This window comes from Astatotilapia calliptera, chromosome 23 (genome assembly GCF_900246225.1).
Source record: "Astatotilapia calliptera chromosome 23, fAstCal1.2, whole genome shotgun sequence".
In the NCBI taxonomy this organism is placed as follows: Eukaryota; Metazoa; Chordata; class Actinopteri; order Cichliformes; family Cichlidae; genus Astatotilapia; species Astatotilapia calliptera.
This window is the reverse complement of record NC_039323.1, coordinates 39,147,581-39,160,840: the sequence shown is the minus strand read 5'-3', so window position 1 is coordinate 39,160,840 and position 13,260 is coordinate 39,147,581. Positions and strand designations below refer to the sequence as shown.

The window sequence follows — 13,260 nt, the reverse complement described above, 5'->3', positions numbered from 1 at the left end:
AGCAACTTTTGATCGACTGAAACTTGTTAAACATGGTAAATACACTTTCAACCATTTTCAGGGAACATACAAGGGAGTGATGTACAAACACAACAAGCATTCAGTGGTTTTAAGAACAATTTCAACATTTTTTGTAAGTTTTTCCAAACGGCCAACACAGTACAAGAAGCTAAAAAGCTATTAGGCGTACCTCACATCTCAAATGATGTTCATCATTCTATAAACTTCAAAACATATTCACTAGTTTCTGTGTGTTAAACCCTTTTTGCACACATGCAGTTGTGGTCAGAAGTTTGCATGAACAGCATGATAAATTAAGGCTTTTAATGAATTCTTTGAACCTTTCTTTTTTCCTGGGTGGAATGATTGCACAGCATACATCTTTAATGACTTTAAAAACAAGAATTCGGTGCATGAGCTTGGATTTATTTGGGGTTTTCTCCAATGCAAACAGGGCCAAAAGTATGCATACAGCCTCATATATATTAATACATTCCATACTAACAATTTGGTTGAAAGTTTATTGATGGTAGGCATCAATTTTCAATACGGATAAGTTTGGGGCATTGGCAAGGCTTAATTATCCTGCTTTATCCACTTAAAATTTGATAAATCATTCACTGCAACATATCCTCCTGTGTTCCTTCAGAAAGCACACATGGTATACAGGTCAAAGAATTCACCTTTAATCATGTGAAAAAAAAGCCACATGAATTAGATCCCTATAAATTGGGGCATTTGTTTACAGATGATGGTAAATGATGGGCCAGTGAGAATGAGGAAGGAAGGTCTGCCAGTAGAAGATGTGCACCTCTCCCTGAGCCTGGTTCTGCTGGAGGTTTCTTCCTGTTAAAAGGGAGTTTTTCCTTCCAACTGTTGCCAAAATGCTTGCTCACAGGGGGTCATATGATTGTTGGGGTTTCTCTGTTGTATTATTGTAGGGTCTACCTTGCAATATTAAGCGACTTGAGGTGACTGTTGCTGTGATTTGGAACTGTATAAATAAATAAACTGAAAGTGAAAGAAGTAAAGAAAATGAGGAAGGTGGACAAACAGTGCATCTACACTTTAAGTGCCTTCACTGTTCCATGGACTGTCCACACTTTCTGTCAAGAAAATAGAAGACGACAAAAGCAGTGAAAAGTACATTATCATGTGTTAAGATGTTGGTTTCCGTCAGTCTGCTCGGGTTTTGCTTGGTTCTATGACCACCTCACATTGACAAATCTTTTTTGCCCTGACCCTCACATCCTTTGCACCTCACTGCAGAGTAGTGGAATTTTTCTCATCATAGCAGTGGAAGATTTCTGACAGAAATCCCTCAATAGAAAACCTCTTAAATTCCATGAAAGAGGCCGATAGGGATGCTTCCATAGAGGATATTCAAGGCTGGATTAGACACACCAGGGCATATTTCCCATGCTGCCTGGTGAGGGAATAAAATCCTTTGTGATGTTGATGAAATTTTGTGGTTGGATCCCGACCACAGAAAGGATGGTGGGGTACCCCAGCTGTCATTAGAGCTACACTACATACTTGCATTTGTTCATTTTCTGCATCTAAGCATTTCCTTTCAAAATGTTTCTGTCTTCATTTCATATGGGTTTCTTAAAATAAGGGGTTGAAAAATTTCCCCCCTCTCTTTTGTCAGTGACGCTACGGTGGTGTTGTATATTACTGCTTTAAAAGTCGTTTGTGTGTAGCTAAAGTGATGTTACAAATTTTAAATGTATGCAGATTCTCAAAATGCTTTCTTTCAGAAGATTTTTTTTTTTAATATCGAAGAGGAAAAAGTCTAGTTGTCCCTCTGTGTTTTATATAAAGGCAGAGTCTCAGAGTGGTTTCAGAAATGGCTTTCATAAAGTAGAGACTTATCCAAGAATGAAATCACACAATCTCTCTATGCGTGCTCTTGTTTTTTGGAGGAATTCTCTATGTTTTGGCGTATATACTCTACCTAACATTACAGTCCAACTGAGGCGGGTTTCAATTCTTGCCTTTAATACATCCTATTACAAGCACGCAGCTCTCTTCACGGGTCTGCACTGCAGAGCAATATGACTGGTGGACGTAGCAAAGAGAATAGTTCTTATATGAAACTGCTCCCAACAAAGTTCGCATATTTTATTTTGAATAAGTGGGTCATGATTTCTGAAATGAGATGCTGCTGCTGATTTTTTTTTCCCAGTCATCCTTTTTCATCCTTTCAATTCCATCTAAGCGCTGTTTAGTTTAATTATATTCAAGAGAAGGCAGACATCTCTACAGCCAATATCTTCAAAACTGGGAAACTCACCAAAATTAGATGAATAAATAACACCACATGCTTAGAGGAAGAACATGGTAATTGGATTTGGGGACTGAAGTGTCTGGTAATGCTATGGGAAGTCCCAAAGCTGAGATGTGTCATGTCCAATGTAACTTCACCAAATTACTTCAAAGGATGTTTTTTTTTTTTTTTAATCTTCACCAGAATGGGCGCTGTTAATCTTTCGACTATGTCTCACAAAAAGCTGGCAGATGGATTTGAGGTTTTTATAGAAAGGACGAAGCTGTTGAACAGGAAGTAAGATCATGTCTAAGCAACTGTCGCAAACTTGTCGAGGAGGAGGTTATGTTTTTGGTAGCATTTGAATGTCTTTCTGTTTGTAACCGTGATAGCTGGAAAGCTTTTGAATGAATTCTGATGAAACTTTGTAGGGGTGTAGAGCGGGGTCGTGTTAACAGTCCATTAAAATTGGTTCACATCTACCAAGGTCTTCAAGGTCAACTCAATGATTTATTGGTCAAAAATTGACCAATAAATCATTGAATTACTTAGAATTTAGAAACTATGATTCTTGCAAGTGTGGTGTGTGTCAACATATACAAAGTACTGTATATAGTTTAAAATATCATGTTATTTTTTAAACTCTGACCTCTTCTTCAAGGTCAAATAAGGTCAAACGTAATATGTCTTTTATCTTTAAAACTTAAAATTCTGCTGCCTTTGTTTATATTGGCAACATTTAGGAAATGACACTGGTGAAAAGAGCATTCTCATTCCCCAAAACACATTTACATGTATAGATTCAACCAGCTCCAAACACGTAACATACTGACAATTTTGTTGGGATGAGAACGTGTTGTGGTGAATGAGCATTCTAAATATCACTTAATAGTTTGCATCAAGTCATATTTGACCGAACCTTTACGTTTTTTCAAGTTGGCCTCAAAGTGTGTCGTATCTTTAAAGTATTGTCAAGAGAAAAAATGAGCCGCTTACTTACTTAGAAATATACTGTAGTATAACGTTATATAATAATCTCACGTTATTAACGCCCTTATTTACAAGTCAGTATCCATTAGCTACTCATACATAATGTTTATTTACACACTATCCCCTTAAAAGTAAATGCTCCCCGGAGAATGAGCCACCATGGTGGTTTGCGCTCTCGGACTGCTTACATTATATCCACATAAAAAACCTTATTTTGATTCAATCCACGCTTCTGTTTTTGGTAGTTTGTGTCCAATTTCTACATAAAGTCCTAAAAAAAAAGTAAGTTTCACCTTACACCTCATTTTGCTAAAGATCCCACAATGTAACGCTACTTTCCTCCTACCTCGTGAGATAATAGGCACGCACATTAGCGTTATGCAATACTACATCTGTCGGTGGTGACTCATTAGCGTCCAAAAACTCAAAGTCCTAGCAGGAGTAAATAGCAGATGAGTGAATGAGGGAGCGCTTACAGTCACACACTCTGTGTATGATTGTGAGTGAGCAGGAGTGTGGATAGTAATTAGTACACAGGTGCGCAGCCTCTCTCCGTCATCTGCTCACACTGAGCACGACCTTTGACCCACTGACTGTTGACAGCTGGGCAGCCTTTCCATAAACCCTCTTTATAACGATGAGTTCTTGAAGAGGCGTAGTGAGCCTTTGACATCTCTGTGAACTTTGCGGGGTTTGTAGAAAGCAGATGGAGGTCTGGGATCTGCAGGAGTCTAGCAGATAATAGATCTGAGAGACTTTCCTCTCAGAGCTGAAGCACTCTCAGAACAGACAGCAGTGTGGAGCGAGGACGCTTTGATCATTTTTGATTGGTTGTAAGTTTCCCATAAAAGAACTCAACTACAAAACTATAGACTTTAAATCGATGGCGCTTATTACATTTATACTTATTTTTGCATGCTGCCTACGGATTTTTGGTTTGTCATCCCGGTTCCACTCACTTTGAAATTCACTGAGCAAATGCACGCACCTCAGAGGACAGGGCACAGCTCGATCTTTTTTCATGCACCACTTTCATGCATATTTTAGATCCTAATAGGAAAATAATAACAACTTTTTATTGAGCAGGTTCGTGCCTCCCAGGCTAATGAATCTTGTCGACTACTCTACTCTGAAAAGAAAGTGTTTGCTGTTAAGAATATAAAATAACTGAAAGGTTTTGGGGAGTGCCTTAATCACACTCCTGGAAACTCTAAAGGAGTTCTGTGTGATATAATAAAAGATTTTCTGGACTCAACGAATGATTTATTTTGTTGGAACTTGCTCATGTAAATTTACGTGAGGAAGGAGGGATCTCGTATGTTGTCTTAAACAAGTAAAAGTCATTTCCAGTATACCTGCCTGGATGTATAACTGCAGCTTTTAATGTGTCATTTTTACCCAGTATTGCAGTTTGTTGGCAGAGTCTGCTGCCACCATGTGGTGTCTCTGTGTCATTAACCAGCAGGTTTTGATAGCTGAATTCTCACATTCAGATAAAATAGTTCCCCAAACTGCCCCCTTTTTTTCTGGAGTCTCTTATTATACTAACTGGCAATTATCTGTAAATGGTAAATCCAATTTTATTGTGTTATCTTGTTGTCTTGCGTGAAATGCACTCTCACCGCCTCCCCGCCTTCCCTCAGGTTTGTGGATGGGATCGAGACAGAAAACCAGAGCGGTTCAATTCCGAGATTTGATTTTTCTCCCAGTGCAACCCAGAGCTTTCTGCCCGGCCCGGATTCAGCCACCTCAGGTAAAGAGCAGGAAGAGCCGGTAAAAACTAATGCACAGTAATACTGAAGTTTTTTGATGGATAGAGCCTTTGTGAATATTATGTTGCTACTGAACAACATTCGTTTATATGGTGGATGTTTTTGTTATTGTGTCCAGCTCAGTGGGTATCAGACTTCTGAAGGCCACATTTTTACATCATCCTTCATACCAGCTTCCAAAGTCCTGATTCACTCAGAATTAACGCATTGTGTGTAAGTGTGTATATCTGTGTGTCCACAGGGGCCCGCGATGAAACCATGCAAACCATTACAAAGCTTAAATATGAGGTAAGGCTTGTTATAGTGTCATGAAAAACAAAACATTTTTTTCAGCAGGCTCTTAATCTGTGGTTACATCCACATTATTTTACTGGGCACTTGTGGCAGCTAATGATTTATTACACAACCATGTAGAACACGGTTGTGCAGCTGTAAGAGTTTAACTTTCTGTCTAACTTGTTGTTTCTAAGGACAGTCTCAACAAAATGCATGTAAAGTGGCTCAGTTGGTTCAGGTTCAGACTTTGCCAACACTTTAAGATATGAATCTATTAATGCTAAGAACTGCATGAAGTTAGTAATTAATATTATTATTATTAGTAGTAGTAGTAGTAGTTGTAGTAGTAGTAGTACATCCCCATGAAAATAATGCAATTCTTCGATAAAGTGTTCTAGGTGCACCAAATCCTAAAAATTGATGATTTAAGCCTGTTGCTAGGCAGTTGCTAGGTAACATGGTGACATTATAATATATCTTGTATAATTCAGCTTCAACAGATTTGACTGCCATTACATGAAAGTTATGTAATTCTTTCATTAGATATTAGGTGCTTAAAGGTTAAGAACAGGTCGTTGGTAGGTGGTCGACAAACAACGTGATGATGTCATAACGTGATGTAGATAAGAACCTTCAGGGGCCTAAGATGTAGCTGTTTGTCAAGAGATTTTGTTTATTACTTCAGGGCAAAAAAAATTGTCCATCAAAACTTTATTCAGTTTCTTTGTGGCTTTAACAAAGAAGCAGTTCTGTGATAATTAAAGGGATCAATCCAGTCGATGACTCCAAATGCTAGAAAGGTACATTTCATGCACTGCATGTGTGTCGTTTTTCCTTGTTATTTTTAAATACACTACATTATGTGATCAAACCACAGTCCCCTGACATGTGAATGGTCCCTGGGGCACAAGCTAGTGTACTCCTAGAGGGAGTACATCCAGCAAAAATCTGGGCCAAATCATTCCCCCACCCCCACCCCACCAAATACCTACCATAGCCCCAGGTTGAGATTGGTTTGTTTAAAAAAAAGTAAGCTAGCTCTACAACTTTACTTACTTTAAGCACCTTTGTGCGCTTCAGGGATTTCAAAATGTGAAACACGTATGAATATGGATATTTCAGTACTTGTTTTTAAGCTTGAGGCATAAGGTTTTTTCCTGTTTGCCTAATTATTTGTGTACTTTCACAATTTTAAATAAATAGACTTTGACAGTGTGGATTTGGATTTGGAGAAGAGTTTCTTTTCTCGGGCGGTGAGATGATGGAATTCATCAGCTCTTTTTATTTGTTATTTGCTTTATTATTTATGATTTGTTAGAGACATAAAGAGACTTCATCTGTATATAATTTGGTGTAACTTGTGTTGCATGATGACAGTAAAAATTAATCACTTGCTACTGGTTTTAATAAGACTCATTAGGGCAGGGAGTTAATTAGACCAAATGAAAGAACAAATGAATGAATGAATGACATCATTCTTCATAATTATTTGTGACACTGACCAATGAATATATTAAGAAACAGTTATAAGCCATTTTAGAGGAGCTTACACGTTTGGCCAGTGAGCATGAGATCCTCGGTTCCCTTCAAGGAGGAGACACAAATCCCTGCAGGGTTATCTCGACACGAGTGTCTGGGATAAAAGCTTCTTGTAATTATGTGTTACTGAGAAATGCTGTATTTATATGGGATTACCAGTAATATTATTTTTGCTTTCACATCCTTTCATCTCGTCCTCTAGATGTCTGTCCTCTCCCATCAAGTATCCATTGTGAGTCAGGAGCTGCAGGAAATGACGCGACTTCTCAGGCCTCTCTTTCACAACCCGTCCGCACTGCTGACTCCCAGTGCCGTGACTCCCTCGCCCAGCGTGTCCCCACTCAGCTGCTCTCTGGCCCTACACCTCAATACCCAGCATGCACCTGTGCACTGTCCTGATGATCAAAATCCTCCGTCGTCCATGATGCATGAACCGCCCTCTCCACAGCTGAGCATGACCAAGGTGTTTCAAGGAGAGTTCGATCCACTTTCTTCTTCTCCTTCCCCCCATAGTCCTCCATTCTCTCACCAAACCAGTACCACTCCCCCGGTCTCTCACCGCTCGGCTCCCCCTTCGCTCAACAGCTCTCCCCACGAGCACACAATCGTGCCACATCCCTCCTCTTCCACCTCCATCCCTTCTCTTTCTTCATCAAGCCACCCATTATCCATCACTCCCCTTCTGGTGGATTTATCAGAGCCGCAATCACGGCTTCGGCTCCACTTCCCACTCCAATCCCATTCTGAGTCCCACCTCCAGTCAGAGACCCACTTCATGTCCCAGTCTTATCCTCATTCCCTTTCCCAGTCTGACATCCAGCCTCAGATTTCTCTCCAAACCTCCAGCATGGCGTCACGTTCCCGAGAGCCCCTCCTGGACCTGCAGAGGGTGGAGTGGGGGGAGCACACCACCCAGCTTAGCCTCGTAGATGAGGGACAGTCCTCGATGTGAGCACACAGGAAGACTGGGACACTCGACTAAGAGACAGGAGCAGCATGCCACACATCCTACTGCATGACAAAGTTTGGCATGCGGGTTACAATGTAAATATGTTGATTTTAAACTGTTGGAAACTGTTATCATGAGCACCTTCAAGAAGATCTGAGAATAAACGTTTGTTTTACAGTTTCATTTGATTTATTTACAGTCAATCATATAAAGGAAAGACTTCTAAGTGTATACTAAAAGCATGTTTTTTCTCCTTTTACTGTGCTAGCACTGGTTTCTGTTAGGATACCAGTCTGTAAAATGATTTGAAAGGTGTGCAACACACAGCAGTAATGTTAGACTGACTGAAAATGAATGCAGCTCTTACACAACTCATGCAAAATCAATGATTGGAGCTTTCTAAAGGACATGAGCATACTTTGCCAAGTTTAGCCCTGATTTAAAATAGCTTGAATTTTGCATAAACACCAAAGTGGTGCCTTATGTTTTTAATTTGGGAAAATCTGTGAACATAAAATCCGTTAAATGGTGTTACAGCACCCACAACCCCCTCAACTAGACCCCCGAGTCCCTTTTAATAACTTCTTTAATACAGCTTTAAATAATTTAGCTGTGGTCACACAGGGTAGACTTTTTTATCTCCACACTTTAAAGCACCACACTAACACACAGGGATGAAACAACTGCGCAATGCCTCATCATCCAGTTTTTATTTTAGCTATTTAGCAGCTGCATTGATGCAAATTATTAGCTAATCGAAAGCCAAAGAAAAGGTTAAAAAAATAATAATAATTGGAATTCTTTTACTCAGTCAGCCGTCTGAACGACTGCACAGTGGGGCAGACAGCGCCCCAGTCCACAGGCCTGCGGTACTCGCCTTTCTCCAGTAGGTACTGGCGGCCCTTGTAGTTGGGGTGCTCGTAGAAGACCCACCAGCCTCCCAGGACCCTGCAGGAGTGCACCTCTCTCCAGTGAAACGTCTCCAGCACAGAGGCGCAGTCCTCGCTCGCTTCAAACACCTGACCGGAGAAATCGGCTTTGCCATACAGCTGGATCTTGTAGGGGTCTCCAGGGGCCTGAGTGAAGCGGGATACAGAAGAAGATGGTAGGTAGAGGGGAGGGGGTTGGGAAAACAATGAAGCTAGGTTTGATTGATGTCACTACAAAATACGTTGTTTCTTATCATGGATTTATTCCACCGATCCAGATTTCAAGATTCATTTATGTGAAAATGAAGTGGCGTTTTTAAAATGCTATAAAATTCCCCAACGTCCCCTGAGATGTGTAGGATCTTACACAGCCACTTTCCCACTAACCACAGTGTCTTTGACCTCTTGGTACGAGGCACCTGATGTGTTGAGATGGCTTACAAAGTGAATCATCTTGCAAGAGCTGACTCTGTCATTGAGGCCGTTCCAGCTGTGGTAGTTGGGGTATTCCCCTCTCTTCAGGACGTACTGGTAACCCAAGTAGTTTGGTCTCTCATAGATGACCCAGGTCCCGCTCTCCACACGGGCCGAGTTGCAGCAACTCAGATAGGAGTGGAAGTCGGTGCAGTCGCTGTCGCATTCGTACCTGCGACCCTGGAAGTTCTTGTCCTCGTAGAAGATGATCTGGCGGGGATTGTATGTGAGTGATAACCTGGTATTAATGATTTTACATGCCAGATCTAAATGTTGTTCTACTCACCCTGCCCATCTTGGGACCGACTGTGCTTCACTGTTTAGCCTCCCTTGAAATATCTACAATAATGTAACGTGTATGTGCTCATATTGCCCTCTTTTATAGCTTCAGAGCGCTCTGAAACTCACACAATTGCTTGGTCATGAGAATGAGATCCAAAATTTGAGTCAGTGGTTCCACTGCTACTCGTGTTTTCCAGAAAGAGGCTGTGGGATTAGACCACATAAAGACCTCAGGCACTGACCAACTCTTTACAGAAAACTGTAAACATACTGCACACAGTGCAAACTACACACACGCACACAGAGTTACAAATAACACACTGATGGATGATTGCATAAATATTAAACTGCACTTAATCATAGCAACTCTAAGCTAAAGTAGAACTCCCATTAGCTGAACTGCTGAGGTGTATTGCCATCCAGTCAGTGTGATACTTCTTCCTCTTCAGTCCAAAATGCTGCACTGTCATCCAGAGCTTCAATACTTCAGTTCTGAATTTCATATTAGAAGTAAGATGATGCACTTCTTGCTGTGTAGCATAAAATCTCCCAACTTCAGCTCACGGTTCGGGCTGTAAACTTTTCACACTGGAAATCCACTGGTTAGTCTGCTCACTTAGTTGCATATTTCTGTGGATAATCTGTTTTCTTTTCATCTCAGTGCAGAGATGGCAGCAGTTCCTCATCTCTGCAGTCAGTACTCACTTTTCAGACTTAACACATACACGCTGTGCTCACATCAAAGCAGAAGCATTTACACAGGCTTTACATAGGCATGAACAAGGCTGGCTTAACAGCTGGTTTTTGGTGATATCACTCAACAAAGGTTGTTAAAGAAATTAAACCAACTAAAGCACAGTTGTTGTTTTTTTCCCCTGATTTGTGATTTTGTCATATTTTATATAGAGATTATGAAATCTATATTTATATCAAATTACACCCTTGCCCTGCGGGGGGTCTTTATCCTTCAAGGTCAGGTCCTCTACCAGAGACCTGGGAGCTTAAGGTTCTTGCACAGTAACTTTGCTTATCCTAGGACGGCGCTCTTGGATGTTGTTCCAGGGATCTGCTGGAGCCAATCGCCTAGCTCGGGAATCACTGCACTGAGCTCTCTGTTTACCACTGGGACCACTGTTACCTTCATTCTCCACATCTTCTTGAGCTCTTCTCTGAGCCCTTGGTACTTCTTCAGCTCGTGTTCCTTCTTCCTGATGTTGCTGTCATTCAGTATCGTTACGTCTCTCACTACGGCCGTCTTCTTCTGCTTGTCCACCACTACTATGTCCATTGGAAAGCCATCACCAGAACCTCGGGACTTCCAGGCCATATTCAGCATAGATGTTTCTGTATACTATGTCAGCCACTTGGTTATGGCGTTCCGTGTATGCCCTTCCTGTTAGCACCCTGCTGTTATGTGCTGGATTGGCTCAGAGGCAACTTTACACAGCCTGCACCTGGGGTCTTGCCTGGTGTGATAGACCCCAGCCTCTATGGATCTTGTGCTCAGAGCTTGTTCTTGTGCTGCCATGATTAGTGCCTCTGTGCTGTCTTTCAGTCCAGCTTTGTCCAGCCACTGGTAGGATTTCTGGATGCCATCCATTTCTTTTATCTGCCTGTGGTGCGTGCAGAAACCTGCCTTTCCATGATGGGTCTTCTCCTTGTTCCTCTTCTTACTTGTGTTTGTGGTTTTTGGGAATCAAAACAAGCAATGTAAATTTATTTGTTTAAATTCATGATAGCTCAGTAATAGTTACATAGGCCATTTAAAAACATTTGAAATGAGTTCTTTATTCTTGTGCTCTGTACAGGTGACACAATTTAATTTATCTATATTTCTGTCAAAGCCACAGTGAACCACGGAAGACAGACAAAGGAACTACAGGTGGCTTTGGTAGACATTTCCTGTACATGTATGTATTGATTGATTGAGTCATTATTTTTATTATATACAGTATATTCCATCTGTTTAATTTTGTTTAACACACATTTTCTTATTGTATTTTTATTTCAATTAGGTAAAAAAAACAAACATCTTCTTTTAGTTTTGTATTTAGTTTTATTACCTGATAATTACCTAAAGCTTAAGCTCTGGACTAGTGTACACACCCTCAGTAGCAAACATATAATTTCCCCCTTGGCACCACAGTGAGGCAGCATTTGCACAGAAAAGCACAAGCTTATGACAGGTCCAGTATATGTACAGTCTCTCATTTTTTTTAGAGCAGTGCTCCTGCGCCAGTGACAAGTGTCACCAAACAGACGGACAGTACATGTCTTTATTTTAATAACTGATTTTGAATGTTAATATTAAACATTTCCAATTGGCTTTGTTTCATTTTCTTTTTATCATATTAGATATTAAGTTATAGAAATATCTTTATCTTGTGGGCCTGTGAGTAAAACGTAGCCTCTGTGAGTTACATATGAAAAGTTTTGCATCTCTTTCAAGATTAATCCATTTAATACAGAAGCCAAAGAGTGACTATTGATTATTATTGACGATTATAATTTGTATGTGACTGATCTGACAAGTGTCTTCTTAAAATGCGCAAAGCAAAAAAAAAAAAAAAAAAAGAGAAAAAAAGAGACTTGATTCTTATTTGTGATGTAATGGTTTGTTCTGCAGTAACTTTGAGGCGTTCAGTCGGCCGCACTGAAACTTTGTTCTGCTTTAAAACAGATTGCAGACATCTCACTTTATGCCATATAAGTCAATCAAGAACACACCGCGTGGTCTTTTAAGCACGTTAAAGCACGTGTAACATCAATATTTGCCATTACAGGTTATGAGAGCCGGCTTGTTCCCGCTGGAGCCTTCTGAAAGCACCCTTTAACTGCTGCACATACCTACACACACACACACACGCACACACACACACACACCTTATGCTCATGGTGAGTGACCTGTGGTGAGCTGTCAAAGATACTTAAGATGATGTAGGACAGACAAGTGTTGTCAGTGCGGGCACATGCACACACATATACACATACATATACACACACACACACATATACACACACACAGCACACAGGGAGAGAGAGAGAGCAAAACCACAGAGGAGGTGCGACAGGAAGGCAGACGGGCTGAGTGGTAATGATAGGTGACTATTCTTCCATCTAGAATAAATCAAGACATGCTGACCACACTGTTGGGAAAACCCAGGCCTGCTATTTGGACGCACACACAAACAAACATATAACCGGTGGATGGACGGTGTATATATGTGAAATAAATAATGGGGAAAGTCCAGGGTTTTATTGCTTTCCTTAAAAGCAAGGGAGATAATATTCCCCATTTATCATCTTGTAAAGACAATGGAAACACAATAAGCTATAATCCAATAGCATTAACATGTTACACACAGAGTACAGCAAGCTCCCCGTGAAGCTGTCCCGGGTTTTTATAATCAGGGACCACAAACTCAAGAAAACGACTTGTTTTTACACTGTGAGAAAAACACAGGAAGACGGCTGGACACCAGTATTCTCCGCTGAATTTTGAATTGTCCGCTTCATAAAAAGGCCTAGCTTTCCATCAGTTTAGTGCATCATGTGACCATTTCTTTAAAGCTTCGCTGAAGCATTTTGCTCGTCTATCTAACACCAAAGCATGGAAAACTCTGTGTAGTATAGAAGAACAGAATTGTGGGTTAAAGAGACATAAAGACAAAGACAGGACTTTTAAGCCTATCATATATGAAGGAATCATCTCTGTGTCTTTCATTTATAGATCTCTATCTCCATCGCATCTACTTCTATTTATGAGCCGCACGATTTCTG

General features: G+C 40.6%; 2 protein-coding genes across 4 annotated transcripts in view; one reads left to right on the top strand and one right to left on the bottom strand.

The window, feature by feature from the left end:
• LOC113015985 (potassium voltage-gated channel subfamily H member 3-like) overlaps positions 1–7,972 on the top strand; it is a 53,911-nt gene extending 45,939 nt beyond the window's left edge. For both annotated transcript variants that reach the window (XM_026158405.1, XM_026158404.1), the window contains exons 13-15: positions 4,903–5,012; positions 5,273–5,319; positions 7,049–7,972. In XM_026158405.1, coding sequence (XP_026014190.1) covers positions 4,903–5,012; positions 5,273–5,319; positions 7,049–7,798 — 907 coding nt within the window. In that variant the 3' untranslated portion in view covers positions 7,799–7,972. The remainder of the gene's footprint in view (positions 1–4,902; positions 5,013–5,272; positions 5,320–7,048) is intronic.
• A 498-nt stretch (positions 7,973–8,470) lies between these two features.
• LOC113016009 (gamma-crystallin S-like) lies at positions 8,471–9,564 on the bottom strand. 2 transcript variants are annotated; one of them, XM_026158449.1, is made up of 3 exons: positions 9,485–9,564; positions 9,112–9,408; positions 8,471–8,871 (listed from the first exon to the last, which is right to left on the bottom strand). In XM_026158449.1, exons 1-3 carry the CDS (start codon positions 9,491–9,493, stop codon positions 8,599–8,601), a joined length of 579 nt encoding a protein of 192 aa, XP_026014234.1. In that variant the 5' UTR covers positions 9,494–9,564; the 3' UTR covers positions 8,471–8,598. The 2 variants fall into 2 exon arrangements, with proteins under 2 accessions (XP_026014234.1, XP_026014235.1); XM_026158450.1 differs by having other exon boundaries at positions 9,166–9,408.
• Between the last annotated feature and the right edge of the window lie 3,696 nt (positions 9,565–13,260).